A 21,087-nucleotide genomic window follows, 5' to 3' on the forward strand; every position below is an offset into this window, starting at 1 on the left:
TGCACACTCTTGCCTATTTGGATCCCCAAACAATGAGCCATACAGGCTCTGGGTCCCATCCTGCTGCCCTGCCAGGGCAGGGGAGCTAATTCACTGCCTTGTCTACAACTGAATATAGTACCCAGCCCTAACCAACTAATAAGCCTGACCAGAGAATTCAGGCAACCACGGAGCCCATCCTACAGCCTCACTTGGGTAGGGAACCAAGCCAACAGTCCTATCCAACTGTTCTCAGCCAGTGGCAGACCCCTGCATCCCTGACCTCAGAGCTCAACCAGCTGCCTCGCCTGAAAATAGACCATAATAGTAGGCCTCACCTGCCCAAAGTCAGACACGCCCAGACATGCCCAGCAGACAGGCCCAGAAACGCAAATTGAGCTGACTGCTATAGATCTGTCTCTGTCAAAGCAAACCTGTAGAGTCTGGAAGAGGAACCTGATTACTCAAATGCAGAGATACCACTGTAAGGAATCAAGGATCATGAAAAACCAGGTAAATAGGACAAAACCAAGTGAAACTAATAAAGCTCTAATAACTGATCTTAAAGAAATGGAGATCTATGAATTGTCAGACAAAAAGTTCAGAATAATTGCCTTAAAGAAGTTTAGTGAATTACAAGAACTCACAGACAGACAACTAAACGAAATTAGGAAAACAATGCATGAATAAAACGAGAAGTTAGGCAAAGCAATAGAAAGCATAAAAAAAATCCTTAAGTTGAAAATGTAATAACTGAACTGAAGAATTCAACAGAGAGTTTCAAAAGCAGACTTGATCATGTAGAAGAAAGAATCAGTGACCTGGAGGATAGGACATTAGAAATTATCCAGTCAGAGAAGAAAAAGAAAAAAGAATAAAAAAAGAGTGAAGAAAGCCTACGAGACTTATGGGACAAAATGAAGAGAAACAATATTCACATTATGGGGATTGCAGAAGGAGAAGAGAAACAGACAGGAAGTATATTTAAACCAATAATGGCTGAAAAGGGAAGCCCCATAAGACTATGGGCAGATTTCTCAACAGAAACATTTCAGACCAGGTGAGAAGGGGATGACATAATTGAAATATTGAAAGAAAAAAATTTGTCAACCAAGAATACTATATCCAGCAAAGATGTCCTTCAGAAATGAAGACGGGATAAAGATTTTCTTGAACAAACAATACCTGAGGGAGTTCATTACCACTAGGCCTGCCTTACAAGAAATACTCAAGTGAGTTCTTTGACTGGAAGTAAAAGGATGCTAATTAACATCATAAAAACATAAAAAGGTAGTATAAAACTAACTGTTAATGGTAAACATATAGTCAAAATTAGATTCTGTAATTTGGTAGTGGTGGTGCATAATTCATTTACAACTATAGTTTAAAAGTTAAAAAAATGAACGTAGTAAAAATAACCATAACTACAATAATCTGTTATCAGTTACACAATATAAAAAATATATAAATTGTAACAGCAATAATCTAAAATGTGACAGAGAAAAAAATTAAAAGTGTAAAGTTTAGGAGTTCTATTGAAGTTAAGATGTTATCAGCTTAAAATAGTGTTATAATTTTAAGATGTTTTATTAAAGCCTTATGGTAACCACAAGGGAAAAATCTGGAACAATTACACCAAAGAACATGATAAAAATTCAAAGCATACTGATAACAAAAGATATCAAAACATGAAAAAAAACCCCAGCAAAATAAGAAACAAGGAAAAATGGATCTACAAAACAACCATAAATAACAAAATGGCAATAATCTTTACCTATCAGTAATTACTTTAAATGTAAATGGATTAAATTCTCTAATCAAAAGACAAAGAATGGCCGAATGGATTAAAAAACGAGATCCAGTGATATGCTACCTACAAAAGACTCACTTTAGCCTTAAAAGATACACATAGACTGAGAATGAAGGGATGGAAAAAGTCATTTCAAGCAAATGGTAATGAAAAAAAGGAGAGGTAGCTATACTTACCGCAGATAAAACAGACTTTAAACTAAAAATGATAAAAAGAGACAAAGAAGGTCATTACATAATGAAAAGGGGTCAATTCATCAAGAAGATATAACAATTATAAATATTTACATGCCCAACATCAGAGCACCTAAATATATAAAGCAAAAACTAACAGAGTTAAAAGGAGAAATAAATAGTAATACAATAACAATTGAGACTTTAATCCCCAACTCTTAACAACAGATGGATCATCCAGACAGAGAATCAATAAGGAAACAGTGGATTTGAACAACACTATACACCAATAGACCTAACACTCATATACTGAACTTTCTATCCAACAACAGCAGAATACACATTCTTCTCGAGTGCACAGGGAACATGGCACAATGTTCACAATGGCACGAAACTAGAAATCAATAACAAGAGGAAAACTGGAAAATGCATAAACACATGGAAATTAAACAACACTCTCCTGAACAACCAATGGATCAAAGATGAAATTAAAGGAGAAATAAAAAAGTTTCTTGAGACAAATGAAAATGGAAACACAACATATAATAATTTATGGGATGCAGCAAAAGCAGTTCTAAGAGGGATGTTCATAGCAACAAACATCTACATTAAGAAGGAAGCAGGGTCCCAGATAAAAAATCTAACCCCATGCCTTAAGGAACTAGGAAAAAAAAGAACAAATTGAGCCCAAAGTTAGTAGAAGAAAGGAAATAATAAAGATTAGAGTAGAAATAAATGAAATAGAGAATATAAAAACAATAGAAAATATTAACCAAACTAAGAGTCAGTTCTTTGAAAAGATAAACAAAATCGATAAACTCTTAGCTAGACTAACTAAGGAAAAAGAGGACCCAAATCAATGAAATTATAAATGAAAAAGGAGACATTATAACTGATACTACAGAAATAAAAAGGATCATAAGAGGAACTCTGAACAACTATATGCCAACAAACTGGACAACCTAGAAGAAATGGAAAAATTCTTAGAAACCTACAACTCACCAAAACTGAATTAGGAAGAAATAGAAAATCTGAATAGACCAAATTACTACTAAGGAGACTGAATCAGTAACTAAAAATTTCTCAACAAAGAAAAGCCCAGAACCAAATGGCTTCACTGGTGAATTGTACCAAACACTTAAAGAATTAACACCAATCTTTCTCAAACTCTTCCAAAAAATCAAAGAGGAGGGAACACTCCCAAACTCATTTACGAGGCAAGTATTATCCTGATACCAAAACCAGAAAAGGACACTAGAAAAGGACACTACTGGAAAAGAAAACTATAGGTCAATATCCTTGATGAACAGAGATGCAAAAATTCTCAAAAAAAACATTAGCAAACCAAATTCAGCAGCCCATTAAATGGATTATTCACAATGATCAAAAGGGATTTATCCCTGGGATGTAAGGATGGTTCAACAAATGCAAATCAATCAATGTGATACTTCACATTAATAGAATGAAAGAAAAGAATCATATGATCATCGCGATAGATGCAGAAAAAGCATTGGACAAAATTCAACATCCATTCAGGATAAAAACTCTTAACAAATTAGGCATAGAAGGAACATATCTCAACATAATAAAGGCCATATATGACAAGCCCACAGATAACGTCACACTCAATGGTGAAAGGTTGAAAGCTTTTCCTCTAAGATCAGGAACAAGACAAGGTACCTACTCTCACCACTCCTATTCAACATAGTACTAGAAGTCCTAGCTAGAGGACTCAGGCAAGAAAAAGAAATAAAAAGTATCAGAATTGGAAAGGAAGAAGTAAAATTGTCTCTATTTGCAGATGACATGATTTTATATATAGAAAATCCTAAAGACTCAACCAAAAAACTGTTAGATCAATGAATTCAGTAAAGTTGCAGGATGCAAAATTAACATACAAAAATCAGTAGTGTTTCTATACACTAACAATGAATTTTCTGAAAAAGAAATAAAGAAATTGATTCCATTTACAATAGCATCAAAAAGAATAAAATACTTAGGAATAAATTTAACCAAGGACGTGAAAGATCTCTACCCTGAAAACTAAAAGACACTGACGAAAGAAATTGAAGAAGACAACAAATAAATGGAAAGATATCCCATGTTCATGGATTGGAAGAATTAATATTGTTCAAATGTCAGTACTACCAAAGCCATCTACAGATTCAATGCAATCCCTATTAACATCCCAATGGTATTTTTTTACAGAAGTAGAAAAAATACTTCTAAAATTTATATGGAACCACAAAAGACCCTGAATAGCCAAACAAATCCTGAGAAAGAAGAACAAAGCAGGAGGCATAATACTTTCAAGCTATCCTATAAAGCTATAGTAATCAAAACAGTATGGTACTGGCATAAAAACAGACAAATAGACCAATGGAACAAAATCAAGAGCCCAGAAATAAACCCAAGCATATATGGTCAACTAATATTTGACAAGGGAGTCAAGAATACTCACTCAATGTAGAGAAAATAGTCTCATCAATAAATGTGCTAGGATATGGATATTCACTTGTAAAAGAATGAAACTGTACTCCTATCTTATACGACCACAAAAATTAACTTGAAATGGATTAAAGACTTAAATGTAAGACCCAAAATCATGACACTCCTTAAAGAAAACATAGGAATAAAGCTCCTTGACATGTGTCTTGGTAATGATTTTTCGGATATGAAACCTAAAGTACAAGCAACAAAATAAAAAACAAGTGGGACTACATCAAACTAAAAAGCTTCTGTACAGCAAAAGAAACCATCAACAAAGTGAAAAGACAACCTACGGAATGGGAAAAAATATTTGCAAGGGGTTAATATTCAAAATATAAAAAGAACTCATAGGGGCTGGCCCGGTGGCGCAAGCGGTTAAGTGCGCGCGCTCCGCTGCGGCGGCCCGGGGTTCACTGGTTCGGATCCCGGGTGCGCACTGACGCACTGCTTGGTAAGCCATGCTGTGGCGGCGTCCCATATAAAGTGGAGGAAGATGGGCACCGATGTTAGCCCAGGGCCGTCTTCCTCAGCAAAAAAAAAAAAAAAAAGAGGAGGATTGGCGGATGTTAGCTCAGGGCTGATCTCCTCACCAAAAAAAAAAAAAAGAACTCATAAACTCAATAGCAAAAAACCCAAATAACTTAATTAAAAAATGAGAGAAGGACATGGGGCCAGCCCGGTGGCGTAGTGGTTGCATTTGCATGCTCAACTTCAGTGGCCTGGGGTTTGCGGGTTCAGATCCCAGGCGCAGACCTACACACTGCTCATCAAGCCATGCAGTGGTGGCGTCCCACATACAAAATGGAGGAAGATTGGCACCGATGTTAGCTCAATGACGAGCTTCCTCAAGCAAAAAAAAAAAAAAAAGAAAAGAAAAGAAAAAAATTTGGGCGAAGGACCTACATAGACATTTCTCTAAAGAAGATACATGAAAGGCGAACAGGTACATGAAAATATGCTCAACATCACCCAACATCATAGTCATTAGGGAAATGCAAATTAAAACCACAATGAGATAGCACCTCATGCCTGTTAGAATTGCCATCATCAAAAAGACAAGAGATAATAAATGCTGGCGTGGATGTGGAGAAAAGGAAACTCTTCTGCACTGTTGGTGGGATTGTAAAATGGTACAGTCCTATGGAAAACAATGGAGGATCCTCAAAAAATGAAAAATAGAATTATCATAGATCCAGCATTTCCACTTCTGGGACTATATCCAAAGGAAACAAAAACACTAACTCGAAAAGATACCTGCACCCCCATGTTCATAGCAGCACTATTTACAATAGCCAAGACATTGAAACAAACCTAAAGCTCCATCAATGGATGAATGGATAAAGAAGTTGTGGTATATATATATACAATGGAATATTATTCAGCCATAAAAACAAATGTGGAAATCCTACCATTGAAACAAGATGGATGGACCTTGAGTGCATTATGCTAAGTGAAATAAGTCAGACAGAGAAAGATAAATACTCTATGATCTCACTTGTATGTGGAATCTCAAAAAAAAAAAACTCATGGAAAAAGAGATCAGATTTGTGGTTACCAGAGGCAGAGGGTGGGGGCAGGGGGAATTGGAGGAAGATGATCAACAGGTACAAGCTTCCAGTTGTAAGATACATAAGTACTAGGGATGTAATGTACAACATGATGACTACAGTTAACACTGCTGCATGATATACAGCAAAGTGTTAAGACAGCAAATCCTAAGAACTCTCACCACGATGAGAAATGTTTTCTTTTCTTTTCTTCTTTCTCTTATTTTTATGGTGTCTACATGAAATGACAGATGTCAGCTGATCCTACTGTGGTAATCTTTACATAATATATGTAAATCAAACCATCATGCTGTGTGCCTTAAACTTATACAGTAATGTATGTCAATTATTTTTCAATAAAACTAGAAAAAATATTCAGTTAATGTATTTCAATATAATTGGTTTCTTTTATAAGTCTATGTATTTTATATAATGCATTTAAAAACAATATTCTGAGAAGTGGTCCATGGTTTCACCAGAATGCCAAAGGGATCCACAGCTCAAAAAGGGTTAAGAACCACCGTTAAATGGACAGGAAAAAGTAGCTGTGTATTTAAGATAGTCGTGTTCAGAATTTGGACTATCAGTAGAAAGGGCTAGAAATACTATTTCGGAAGAGCTCAAGGCTCTTCTAGGAATAAAGGCAATCCAACCATTCTGATTTCAGATAGTTCCCTAAATCTTAAAGATGGCCGGCTATGGGGCTTGATCACAGTACTTAGCAAATTATGGTAAAATGATCATTTACCTGTCTGTCTCCCCCTCAAAACAGGTATGGCATTGTGCAAGACATGAGTTTACAAAGAATAATATAATTCCCTACCTGTCCTTAAGAAGAGTATGGCCCACTAGGGGAAGGAGATGTGGACAGAAAAACAAATGCTTACTGTACAATACATAGGAGAGAACCCAAGTTGACCTGGGGATGGTGCAGGGACCTGGGGATGGTCAAAGATGGTGTTTACAAGGTGTGAACTTTCCTGATTTTGCACCTTTCCTGCCAGTAACAGTTATCTTAATTTTATACGCAATGGTAAATCAAACCAGGTGATCACGTAGTTGCGCTCTAGAGTGGAAGGTATAATAGAAGCCTATTATACTTACTAGGACATTTAGTTTATAAAGAATGAGCCAGGCACCTCTTTAGTCTATATTCCAGTGTTAAGATAATACCTAAAATAATAATGCTAAGTTTAATTCATTGAGCTGTAGACTTAAGATTTGAACACTTTTCTGTATGTAGAAGATACCTTAATTAAAAATATCTGGTTATAAAGATACAAGATAGGAAAGACAGAGCCAGCCCTGGTGGTCTAGTGGTTAAGAAAGCGCTCTCACCACCACAGCCTGGGTTCATTTCTAGTCAGGGAACCACACCACCCATCTATCGGTGGTCATACTGTGGCAGCTGAGTGATGCTGTGATGCTGTGATGCTGAAAGCTATGCCACTGGTATTTCAAATACCAGCAGGGTCACCCACGGTGGACAGGTTTCAGTGGAGCTTCCAGACTAAGACAGACTAGGGAGAAGGACCTGGCCACCCACTTCTGAAAAATTTGGCCATGAAAACCTTATGAATAGCAGTGGAGCATTGTCTGATATAGCACCAGAAGCTGAGAGGATGGCACAAAAAGATCAGGCAGGGTTCTGCTCTGCTGTATGCAGGGTCACTAGGAGTTGGAATCAACTGGACAGCACTAACAACAAAGGAAAGACATGCCTATCAGCATAAACAGTGAGCCCTGAACCAAGGGTGAAAGAAAATAAATTCACAGAAATTAGTAGACTTTTCAGAGCCATGACCCCAAACTTCTTTTTCCTGTTATCAGAGGAAATTAAATCACTTTTGCTGTCCTTAATTTCTTATTTAAATTAGTAAAAAATACTAAAAAATTTAAATGTTCAAAATCTCTTTTTGTTTTACTAACTTGTTGTTAGAAATAACTGGAACAAAAAATACCCTTAAATTAAAAGATTCTATTTACTATGAATGCTATTTACAGGGTAAAACTTCAAGTATTATAGAATTGGGTCAGAATTTGGAAACTTAAATGAGAACATCTGTTAAAAATCCTATTTTATAAATATACTCCATGGCTCCACCTTTCCACGGGGCACCGTGACCCCACAATAGCATCCAAATCTCAGGTGCTAATGATAATGATAATTAAGGGTGTCACTCATATCCAGTGTCTACACCTCCTTTAGTATAAAGTTGATAATCACTTCCATTTTTCCCCCTTGAGTGTTTAATCACTAATTAAGAGGAATTTAGACCAAATTAGCTCCACAAATGAAATTATTTTTCTAAGTAAGACAATCTGAAATGTATTTACTTCAAGATGAACTTACTTCAAGTTGAACCCTCTGTTCTAAATTCTTGTACGATCTCTGTAATAACTCCCGTGTTCCAAGGACTCCATACCACATCAAGTTTTTAGTTCGGCTCCTGAAAATAAATGTTGGCAGGCAATTTCAGTAACTATTATTTATGTACTCTGTAAAGGCAGAGTAAGCAAAAGAGATAATAAATGAAATTAAAGTAAAATTGCCTTCAAGTAATAACATTATTACTATTACCAAAATTACCTGCATTTTTCAGGGTGCTCTTCTCTCTTATTATTAAATTCTAATGAAATTTTTGCATCTAATCCAATCCCAAAGTAATTGTTCATGACACATTTTTCTGAATATCCATCTCTATGATAATAAGGAAAAGTACATAAAAGTCAATTCCAGGTTCACACATAATAATTATAGTTTGTACACAAAATAGCACTTAACACCATGTAAGCTTCTATTCCTTATAGAAGAGAGTAAAGCTTAGCAAGAATCACTTATTCATATGCCAGGTGCATGATCCCTGTCCATGTGTGTAATTTCTGGTACATGAGACATAAAGGGATGGTGGACAAGGCAAAGTGGAGACAGAGTCATGGCAATGCTTTTCTATTAATTGTAAGAAAATCTTAGTTCTTCTCTCTCCTACATAAGCCCCTCACTACACAGACGTACGGAGGGCCTTGCAGTCAGGTACTAACTAATACTCTTCCTTTTTTTGATCATTAGAAAGTCTCCTCCACTTCTACTCTAATCAATAAACAAATATGTATTCAGCAGACAACTACTAGATCCAATCCATTCTTCTAGGAGCTTTGGAAAGTACAAAGTTTAAAACATGGTTCTGTCCTTGAGGACTGTCATTAGAGAAATGAGATGTTATAACAAAAGCAAAATTGACTAAGGAAGAAAAAGGAAGTATATATTGAACTGCCAAAAATTTTCTTGGGAGTTTTAAGAAGGGAAGAGATCAATGTGGGCCAGAAGTTTCCCGAAATAAGTAAACCCAGAAGCTGGATGTGGAAAGATGACAGATTTGGCAAAACTGAGAAGAAAGAAGGTAAAGGGAATAGCAAAAATATGGATATGAAGGCATAATGAATAAAATATTCCAGGGAAAAGTCAGTAGAGCTGTGCCTCATTTCACCACATGGTTATTATCAGAGACCATAGGCTGGAAGGGACCTACCTCAGCCAGAGATCATGAAAACCACTGTATTTCAAGTGGATCAACATACTCATCATTATCAACTTCTGAAATTTTCTGATGATCCTTTTTGTATATGGAACCATATTTATTTATAAATATGTAATACATTTAAAATGTTACCATTAGTATAAAACAGAAACAAGAAAAGCCAAAACAAAGTATTTGCAAAAGTATTTTCTTACACTGAATCTGGATCTGGGTCAATAAATGGCGTTGCACCAAAAGGATCAATATTTGCCAGTAACATTTTGTTGATAATAGAACTCCCAGCAATTGAGGCAGCTAGTCCTGCTCTTAAACCTGGCCAGAAAAATAAAGATATACAAGATCACATGTTAAGAAAAAAACAGAGAAAGAGCCAGTCCATTGTTTTCAGGCCAAATCGCAAACAACTTGCTCCCAAAGCATGGTTTTCAGTGCCAACTCCTTCCATTAATCAAAACTAAGAACTATGACATGGGTAAATACAAGGTTTTTGATGCTTCTTAGGATCTATATGTTGTCATAAAAAAGGAAGCAGATGAGGGCGTAAATAGGCGTCTCTTTGTGACAGTTTCACATTTACCATCCCAATGATTTTAACTTCAACAAATAAATATTACTTCCTTTGTTATAGCAAATAAATTATTAAGTCTGTAAGCAATTTACAACAAAGGCTGAATTATGCAAAATGTCATGAAGTTACCACTTTCATATGCTCAAAGCATAGATACTGATACTCAATTAAAAATGTTAACAGATGTACTAAGGTGAAAAAGTATTGGTGCCAACAATTAAGTAGTAAAATATTAAATGCAGGTATTAATAAATTTTAGAAGACTACAGGATTGAACATAAAAAATGAAACCTCCATCTTACCTCTAAATAGGCAAAACTTCAAATTTATTTCAATATGCTTTCCATTGACTAGTTATGTATTCGAAGCTAATGAATTTTATGACCTACCCAACCCAATATTATAGCTAAAAGCACTAGTCTGGAGAGAAGACAAAGTAGTAGGGGCCTAAGGGATTAAACAAACAAAAAAGAAAGAATAGTGAAGAAAAACATGTCATGCAATTTAGAAACACTAGGAAATTAGGAAAAAAGTCCTTTCTTTAGCAAACATTCCTTTCCTCAACACGTGCTCTTCTTAGAAGAATGTTATTCATTATTTTAGCTACTGAAGTTTAGCTAATCATCAAATAATCAAGATGAATTTTATTCTGCCATTTAATTATATAGTTTGAATATGCCATGGCATACTTTATTATGCCAATTTCCTTTATGTCTAAATAAGTAAATAAATGAACAAAACAATTGTTCTGAGGAAAGTACAGCTTGGAGAGGTGAAAAGTCATACTCCAGATGCTCCACAGAAAAGTACAATATTTTCTAAAATATTTTAAGGTTAGCCTTCAGCCCAGAAAGGTTATCCTACAGTTCCAGGTTTGAATAGAGACATGACCTCTAGACATGGAGGTCTAGACCTCTAGTCCAAGCATGTTCTAGATTGATCTCTTTTATTTTAATATTTTCACTGAGATATAATTCACATAACATAAAATCCACATTTTTAAAGTGTGTAATTCAGTTGTTCGTTGTATATACAGAGTTGTGCAATGATCACTACTTTCTAATTTTAGAACTTTTTTTATTATCCCCAAAAGAAACCTCACATCTGTTAGCAGTCATTTTCCATTTCTCCCTCTCCTCAGACCCTGGAAACTGTTAAACTACTTTCTGTCTCTCTAGATTTGACTAGTCTGGACATTTCATATAAAGGGAATCATATAATATGTGGCTTTTTGTGTCAAGCTTCTTTCACTTGGCATAATGTTTTCAAGGGTAATCATGTTGTAGCAGGTATCAGTGCTTCATTCTTTCTTCTTTTCTTTTTAGTGAGAAAGATTAGCCCTGAGCTAATATCTGTTGCTAATCTTCCTCTTTTTGCTGAGGAAGATTGGCCCTGGGCTAACATCTGTGCCCATCTTCCTCTACTTTATATGTGGGACGCCTGCCACAGCATAGCTGGATAAACGGTCTGTAGGTCTGTGCCCAGGAGCCGAACCTGCGAACCCTGGACCACTGAAGTGAAGCATGCAAACTTAACCACTCTGCCACTGGGCAGGCCCTGAGTGCTTCATTCTTTTTAATGGCTGAATAATATTCTACTGTATGGATATACCATAAATAATATTCAATTGATGGATATTTGGGTTGTTTCTACCTTTTAGCTATTATGAATAATGTTGTTATAAACAGTTGTGTACAAGTTTTTGTATAGACATATATTTTCAGTTCTCGTGAGTATATACCTAGTAGTGGAATTTCTGGGTTATACGTTAACTCTGTGTTTAACTCTTTGAGGAACTGCCAAAACGTTCTTCAAAGTGGCTGTACTATTTTACATTTTAACCAGCAATATATGAGAGTTCCAATTTCTCCATTTTCTTGCCAATGTTTGTTATCATCTGTCTTTTTAATCCCAGCCATCCCAGTAGGGTTAAGTGGTATCTCATTGTTGCTTTGATTTGCATTTCCCTGATGACTAATGATGGTGAGCATCTCTTCATGTGCTTATTGGTTATTTGTATATATTTTTGGGAAAATGTCTACTCAGATCCTTTGCCCATTTTTAAATTAGGATATTTGTTTTTTTATGCTTGAATTTTAAGAGGTCTTTATATATTCTGGATACTAGTCCCTTATCAGATGTATTATCTGCAAATATTTTCTCCTATCCTATGGATTGTTATCTTTCTTGAGAGTGCCCTTTGAATCACAAAAATCTTTAATTTTAATGAAGTCCAATATATCTTTTTTCTTTTGTTGCTTGTGCTTTTGGTGTCATATCTAAGAAACCACTGCCTAACCCTAGTATACAAATTTTTTTGCCTATGTTGTCTTTTTATAGTTTATATTGTTAGCTCTTACATTTTAAGTCTCTTATCCATGATGAGTTAATTTTTATATATGGTGTGAGGTAGGGGTCCAACTTAATTCTTTGCATTAATATTTGCATGTAAATATCTAGTTGTCCTAGTACCACTGATTGAAAAGACTATTCTTTCCCCATTGAATAATTGTCTTAGCACATTTGTTGAAAATCAATTGACCATAAATATACGAGTTTATTTCTGGACTTATAATTCTATTCCATTGACCTATATGGCTACTCTTATGCCAGTACCATGCAGTTTTGATTACTGTAGCTTTGCAATAAATTTTGAAATCAGCAAGTGTGTGTCCTTCAACTTTCTTCTTCCTTTTCAAGATTTTTTTGTCTATTCTGGGTCCTTTGTATTTCCATGTGAACTTCAAGATCAGCTTGTCAATTTCTGCAAAAAAGGCAGCTGGGATTTTGATAGGGATTGTGTAGAATCTATAGCTCAATTTGAGGAGGGCTGCCATCTTAATAATATTAAGTCTTCTAATCCATGAACACAGATGCCTTTCCATTTAGTTAGGTCTTCTTTAATTTCCTTCAGCAATGTTTTGTAGTTTTCAATGTTCAAATCTTTCACTTTCTTGGTTAAATTTATTCCTAATTTTTTTTTTGTTATTTTTGATGTTGTTGTAAATTATTTTCTTAATTTCATGTTCAGATTATTTATTTCTAGTGTATAGAAATACAATTACTTTTTTTATATTGATCTTTTATCCTGCAACCTTGTTGTTCTCATTTATTAGCTCTAATTGTGTGTTTGTGTGTCTGTATGTATTCCTTAGGATTATCTATATGCAAGGTCAATCTGTGAAGAGATATAGTTATACTTCCTCCTTTCCAATTTCGATGCCTTTAATTCTTTTTATTTTGCCTAACTGCCCAAGCCAGATTCTCTAGTACAATACTGAATAGAAGTGGCCAGAGTGAACATATTTGTCTTGTTCCTAATCTTAGGGAGAAAGCTTTCAGCCTTTCACCATTAAATATGATGTCAGCTGTAGGTTTTTCATAGATGCCTTTAATCAAGTTGAAGAAGTTCCTTTCTTTTTGAAGAAATTCCTAGTTTGTTGACTGTTTTTACCACCAAAGGATGTTGAACTTTTTAAATGCTTTTTCTGTATCTATTGAGATGACTCTGTTTTTGTCCTTTATTCTATTAATATGTACATTACATTGATTGATTTTCATATGTTGAATCAACCTTGCATTACTGAGATAATACTCACTTGGTCACAGTGTATAAGTCTTTTTATATGTTGTTGGATTCAGTTAGCTGGTATCTTTTTGAGGATTTTTGTGCTGATATTCATAAAGGATATAGGTCTGTAGTTTTCTTGAGATGTCTTTGACTAGTTTTGGTATCAGGGTAGTACTGACCTCACAGAATGAGTTGGAAAGTCTTCCTTCTTCATGTAGTTTTTAGAAAAGTTTGTGAAGGATTGGTGTTAATTCTTTAAATATTTGGTAGAATTCACCAGTGAAGCAATTTGGGCCTGGGCTTTTCTTTGTAGGAAGTTTTTCGATTACTAACTCAATCTCTTTACTTGTTATAGGTCTAGTTGGAGTTTCTATTTATTCTTGAATCAGTTTTGGTATTTTGCATGTTTCTAGGAGTCTGTCCATAACCTAGATGACTAGGTTATCTAATTTGTTGACATGCAATATTCTATAGTTTTCCCATACAATCCTTTCTATTTCTGTAAAGTCCATAGTGATGTCTCCCCTTTATTGATTTCAGTAATTTGAATCTTATTTCCTTGGTCAGTCTAGCTAATTTGTTAATTTTGTTAACAAAATTTGCCAATTTTGTTAAACTGTTCACAGAACCAACTTTTGATTTCGTTGACTTTCTATATTGTTTTCTATTTTCTGTTTCATTTATTTCCACTCCAGTCTTTATTGTTTCCTTCCTACTGCTTGCTTTGGATTTAGCTTGCTCTTCTTTCAGTTTATTAGATGGAGAGTTAGGTTTTAGAGATCTTTCTACTTTTTTACCATAGGCATTTATAGCTATAAAGTTCACTCTAAACACTGCTTGAGCTGCATCAAATAAGTTTTGGCATGGTGTATTTTTTTTTAATTTTTCTTTTTTTTTTTTTGTGAGGAAGATCAGCCCTGAGCTAACATCTGCCAATCCTCCTCTTTCTTTTTTTTTTCTTGCTGAGGAAGACTGGCCCTGGGCTAATATCCATGCCCATCTTCCTCCACTTTATATGGGACGCTGTCACAGCATGGCTCGACAAGCGGTGCGTTGGTGTGCGCCCGGGATCCGAACCAGCGAACCCTGGGCCGCCGCAGTGGAGCGCACACACCTAACTGCTTGCGCCACCGGGCCGGCCCCTTGGCGTGGTGTATTTTTGTTTTTATTCATATCAAAGTATTTTTTAACTTCTCTTGTGATTTTTTTCTTTGACCCACATATTTCGACATATTTGTGCATTTTCCAAATTTCTTTCTGTTATTGATTTCTAATTTTATTCCATTGTGGTTGGAGATCATACTCTGTATGATTTCAATCCTTTTAAATTTATTGAGAATTGTTTTATGGCCTAATATGTAGTCTATGCTGGAGAATGTTCTATACGCACTTGAGAAGAATGTGTATTCTGCTGTTGTTAGGTGGAGTGTTCCGTAGATGTCTGTTAGGTCTACTTGTTTTATGAGTACTTATACATTTCCACAGAAATACTTAAAAATACACCATGTTTCAGAATCTGTACTACCTGGGCAGATTATTCTGGTATTGAGCACAGGGAGGTTTTCTTTGCTGGCTGCCACAGCTGGACCAGGGCCAGAGTCAGTTTGGGAACGACTTGCCCGGCCATCTGGAGACTGAGGTGTGGTTTTAACTGTTGGTAAAAAGTCCAGATTAAAAAGAGGTAATGATAAAGTTATCAACATAAACAAGCCTCTATAAATTCAAGATATAACTTAATACATGTTTAAATCAATGGAACTAAAAATATTACATTGTGTTTACCTGTTCTCTTACCATTTTGTTTTCATTTTTTAGAATTAGAATTATAGTATTAGATTTACTACATGGAAGGACTCTGCCACAGACCAAGAGGTACATGTCTTGATCTCTTAATTCAAACTGATGGAGATCAGTAGGAAATAGATATCTACCGTAAATTAAAGGTCAGTAATACTCATAAGTTGAATGTGATCAACCCATATTTAAAGATAAAAAGAAATTTTGAAGCCTGATGATTTTTGAAAATGGAACATAGGTGTTTTAATATATACTACTAACGCAATCCTTTTCTCATAAATGTTGGGTGAGGGATCAAATTTAATTAATATAATTCCCAGAGAAAATATGTAAAACATGAGTTAACATTTTCTTCTATAAATGGAAGGAAAAATAGTATTTTTTAAAAAAATGAAACCAGCATCCTTTTCCTGCACTTCTCAATTATGTATTCAAAACAATGATTTGCCCAAAACAGTTCTATTATATTCTTGTAAAAGCTCAATACATTTTAAAATTATTAAAAAACAGAATTACTCTCAAAATAAACAACAAAAAGGGAGATTTAATTCTACCTAAACTGGGACAATTTAATGGAAAGCAAATAGTACCTTTAACTAATTTAGAAGCTATTGGCAGGTGTTTAAAAAAACAGTAATCCTCAAACTCAATTTAAAAATACTATAAAACTTAATTATTTTTACTCTCCCTAAGACTAATTACAAACTAACTATATTAATCTTACACTGTCTTCTTTTTGTTCAAAAACAGTCCAGTTGCACTAAAAGAAAAGTAGCAGAACAGCCATTCTTTTTTCTGACAGATGGGAGCCCTGGGGCTAATTTCTAATAAAAACAACCTTTTGATATTCATCTCTGATAAAAAGCAGAGAGCGTCCTAGTGACTAAGACTGATGTTCTATGGCAGGTAACCAAATTAATCTTTAATGGTTCTTTTTAAACATAACATCTCATGGATCATATTAATATACTGTATTTGTACATCTCAGAAATAGGAATTATTCCATAATTTAATGATAATACAATGAGTGTACTTCAAAAAATAATGATTATATAATGCAGAAACACTTCTATGGCTACTGATTTCCACTAAATTGGATTACTAGCCAAAAAATAAGATCAAATACTGCACCATTAAAGACTTGTATAATTTATGTCCATTTCAATATCAACATTTATAGCCCTATATCTGTATCTTTTAGTTTCCTTTGCAGACCACAACGGAAGTGTCAAGTTCATGAGAGTACAGTAAGGTGAGAAGGTAGCTGGTTGGAAAACCATTAGCAACGAGTGCTGAAAAACCAGTCCTCCAAAGAAAGCCCCTCATTATCTTCAGGGGAATTATCAAGCAAACATGCTGTAAGGACACCATTGTCAGCCCTGCTTGAGTCAACATTTTTTAATGGATGAAAACATACAAGGTCTGCTGATCAAATTCCAGATGAAGTAAACTTGAGATGACAGAATCGAGCTTCAAAAGATTTTGACAAGATGAAATGACAGGTCCAAATCAAAAAGATAAAAGTTCAAAGGGATGATTGTAAACTACTATAATTAGGTTAAAAAAATCACTTGCAGAAAAACAGGAGGAGGAGACCAGTACTACTATATAATATTTCAAGCCAAAAAAGAAATCTCAGGTAGTCTTTATCACATCAGAAATGTGCAGAATGAGTAGTGTATGTGTATCAGTGTGCTATTACACTACAGAAATATCTGGAGAATTTTGTTCAAAACGGGGCATCATATTGACCAAATGGGTGCAACCAGAAAACAAAAAGTTTGAAATCATCAAGTTAAACATTGGTAGAGGAATTTAGGAGAGATAACCTGGAAAAGAAGATATAAAGTATGGGAAGAGGATAGATGCCATGAGAGCTGTTTTCAGTATCATTTAAGAGTTGCCACAAGGCAGAATCATCTTTAATACTGTGAAATAATGTGTGTGAAACTGCTTTTAAACTAACCATAAAGCACTACACATATGCTAGCAGTTTTTTCTGTCAACATTATCATATATAAAACTTTATTAATAATAACTGTAATCATACGAATAAATTTAAGTAAGAAAATATAAAGCTCAATAAAAAAAAAATTTTCTAACCTAATTGTTAGAAATGAGCTGACCATAACAGTGTGATGTATTGAAAGTGAATGGTCCAAAGGCGCAATGTCCACCTGTCAAGAGGGTTATAAAATATGCCTGCATTGGATTATATGTTGCAACAGGGACATTTAAGGTCTAAAAGGTATAGGGTTATAGAACTGGGCTGTGTACTGGAACAGGTACATATAAAGTCTAAAAGGGCTAAGGTTGTAGAATACGCATGCATTGGTTATATGCCAGACATGTGAGGTCCATACGGTCTAATTTCAAAGTTTCTAAGAGTTTTAAATATAATTAAGGACTATTCTTTCAAAGTTAATGTAATTAGTAGCAGCAGCAGCAGTGGTAGGAGCAATCATAATAATAACAGCAAACACTCCTTTACAGCACTAGGTACCAGACACTGTTCTAGGCACTTTACGTATACTAACTTATTTAACCTTCACAACAAGTAGGTACATTATTATGCCCATTTTACAAATGAGGAAACCACAGAGAAGTTAAGTACTCTGCCCAAGTTTATATGTAATGAAAGTAAAAGCAAAAATTTAGTGATTGCAAACAGTTCTAATATAACAGTATTGACTTTTCATTAGTACTATGTAATTATTTTCATATTATCTTCTCATCTTCATTAATATTTTAATATCTGCTTTGATTTATTCTAGTAAATTAATAATTTTCCCTTATACAATATGAAAAATTAAAAGTATAAATTCATGCTCAACTAAAACCTGAAAGGTAGAGAAATAGTTAATATTCTTCAAGCAACTACATACTAATTTCCTGGCAAAAATAATTTCAGAGGAGATAGAGTTGTAACTAGATGTCCTATGATTTTAAAGCTTAATTTAGAGATAAGGATTATCAACCGTCTCGGCTGATCAATGGAACTCAATGGACTGCTAAATTAATGCCAAATTTTATGCATGTGGGGCCTGCAGCTTTCATATAGTCCTCAAAGGAATCTGTGGGCTAAAACACGTTAAAATCTGCTAATTTAGGTGCTTCTTCCCTCTTTCTTCAGGAAAATTAAGATATGTAGCCAGGTTTGGTCCCATAATCCTAAGTTTATGATGATGATCTCCAGAATATATGATGAAAAAGGAATGTGAGACTGACAATAGTCTAAATAATGTTACCTTTATTATTTTAGTATTCATGAATATCTAAGCCTTAACTTCTGAAAAGCCTTCTTAAAAATACAAATAGTTTATTTCAAACTGATAAGCCTTTCGAAAACTAAAACAGAATTACATTTTATTTAATTCCAAAATAATTTTATCATACTTTTCTTACCAGTTAATGACTCTTTTGCACCATCATTTTTAGATTCTTCTTTAGATTCATCCGTTTCTGTACTATCGTAATCAGATGACTGATTAACTGGTTCACAGGGGTGAACTGTCTGGTCATCCATAACTTTAAGCAGTAAGAAGAGAAACATGTTTGGACAAGTAAAAATAAAATCCATAAATATTAATAAATGCTTAGGAAAGGAAAATTGAAACACAATCCAAAAGAAATTCCATATTCACAAATAAACACTAATTGGCAACAAACATGGCGGTGATGTCTGTAAGAACTAGAGATTATAAAACTAAATATTTACAATTGTCAAAATTATGTTTTTGGGGCAGGCACAGTGGCGTAGCGGTTAAATTCGCATGCTCCGCTTTGGCGGCCCTGGGTTCGCAGATTTGGATCCCAGGCGTGGACCAATGCACTGCTTGTAGAGCCATGCTGTGGCGGCGTCCCATATAAAGTAGAGGAAGACAGGCACGAATGTTAGCCCAGGGCCAATCTTCCTCAGCAAAAAGAGGGGATTGGCAGGGCTAACCTTCCTCACACACACACACAAAATTATGTTTTTATCAGAAGAAAATAATAAAATATGAGAATTTTAGAGAATAATATACAAGTCTAATTACAAGTTACGACCTGTAAAGGGTTTTTGATTGTTATTTATATTAAAGTTAACTTTTAGTCTACTACTAAAATTCTAAGAGAAGTATATTTATTACACTAATACAAAAATAAAAATATAAGTGGAACTTTTATAAACTCTTAAAAAAGCAACATAAACATTTAGGAAATAAATGTTAAGAAAATATTTTCCAAGTAGTTTACAGGTTTGATTTTCTGTAAGAATTCAACACATTCCAATTAAGTAAAAAATATTTAGAATTTTAGAAATATTACTTATTTTCCAATTTTATTTCAATGTTTTCAGTGTACTTTATCTCTGAGATTTTATTTTATGTATCATTAATATGCTGATCCTTACTACTAAAACAATAGTACTAAGTACAAACTTCATTCTAATGGCTTTATCTTCTATCTTATCTTAAAAAAATTTTTAAGTGTGTCCAGCCTGACCAATACAAAAATTCCATTGTGCTTGCAATAGGAGCACTGTTCACTTCTTCAAAAGCTAATTTTGTTAATGTGTACCTTTTCCGGCTTCTTCAATGACTTGCCTCACTGCTTTCTTTAAACTGTTCGCCCGCAACATTATTTCCTTTGGTTTGACAACTTTTTGTGAGGAAGGTTTTGTAGTGTCATCCAAAAGTTGTTCCTTGCTTTCACACAAGGATTCTTCACTGGAAGATTCCACAGTATCTTCTTCTACGATGAGAGGGCTGACGCCTGGGAGAACGGGAGCAGCCTGGGAATCTGTGTGCAAAGCCTGGAGCAGCTGTTCAAGTTTCTCATTTAGGACTGAACACTAAGAAAACAAAAATACAGTGATGAATCTCCATTTAGTGGAGATGGAAAATGATAATTTAAATTAATAGTTTCTGATTTTAGAGGAAAGATACCTATATTGATGTTTACCATTAAATGGCTAACTATTATAAATTATACTTTAGACAGCTTATGAACTAAACAATTTATAATTTTAAAAAATAGCACAATTATTATGTAAATTTATTGATTTACACTTCTAGAACCATTCAGACTCCATTTCACGGGTAAAAATCTTTACAATCTTTATATAGCTATTTTTCCTTAAAAGAAAACAACAAACATTTTACTGTAAAGTGATACATTACACAAGAAATTTATACATTATATAAAATTTGCTATACATTATACAAAACATTGCATAAATTTTTTTTTTTTAAGTAATCAACTCATGGCACCATTTTGAGCATCATAAACTGCATTCTTGGTAGCTTGCCTTCAAAGCCTTGGTTTGTAAAGGACTGAACAGTGTCTAAGGGATTATTGGCTCAAAGAAAGAGTAAAAAGGAAAACGCACAAGGATAAAGAAAAAAAGGAAGAAAGGTACAGAAACAAAAGCAAGCACTCGGCACTGTGTCTTTCTGCTTTTCTCCAATTACCAAGGGTAAAGGAACACTAAGGACTGAAGCTGGTGATGCTACTGCCTAATGTACCTTTTATCTCCACACAATTTCCAGCCCTTTCCTCCTGCATGTATTTCTCTTTGATGACACACCAAGACAAAGTTACAGCAGAAATAGTTAGAGCGGGTTTCTGCTT

At 34.5% G+C, this 21,087-nt stretch overlaps 1 protein-coding gene across 5 annotated transcripts in view; it reads right to left on the bottom strand.

Moving 5' to 3' along the window:
* DGKH (diacylglycerol kinase eta) overlaps positions 1–21,087 on the bottom strand; it is a 180,377-nt gene that overhangs the window by 26,902 nt on the left and 132,388 nt on the right. For 4 of the 5 annotated variants that reach the window (XM_058548238.1, XM_058548236.1, XM_058548240.1 and 1 more), the window contains 6 exons: positions 20,035–20,308; positions 18,880–19,002; positions 15,203–15,328; positions 9,733–9,850; positions 8,590–8,700; positions 8,353–8,449 (listed from right to left, as the gene is read on the bottom strand). In XM_058548238.1, coding sequence (XP_058404221.1) covers positions 8,353–8,449; positions 8,590–8,700; positions 9,733–9,850; positions 15,203–15,328; positions 18,880–19,002; positions 20,035–20,308 — 849 coding nt within the window. The remainder of the gene's footprint in view (positions 1–8,352; positions 8,450–8,589; positions 8,701–9,732; positions 9,851–15,202; positions 15,329–18,879; positions 19,003–20,034; positions 20,309–21,087) is intronic. The other variant, XM_058548239.1, reaches the window with a different exon arrangement.

This window comes from Diceros bicornis, chromosome 9 (assembly GCF_020826845.1).
Source record: "Diceros bicornis minor isolate mBicDic1 chromosome 9, mDicBic1.mat.cur, whole genome shotgun sequence".
Lineage (NCBI taxonomy): Eukaryota > Metazoa > Chordata > Mammalia > Perissodactyla > Rhinocerotidae > Diceros > Diceros bicornis.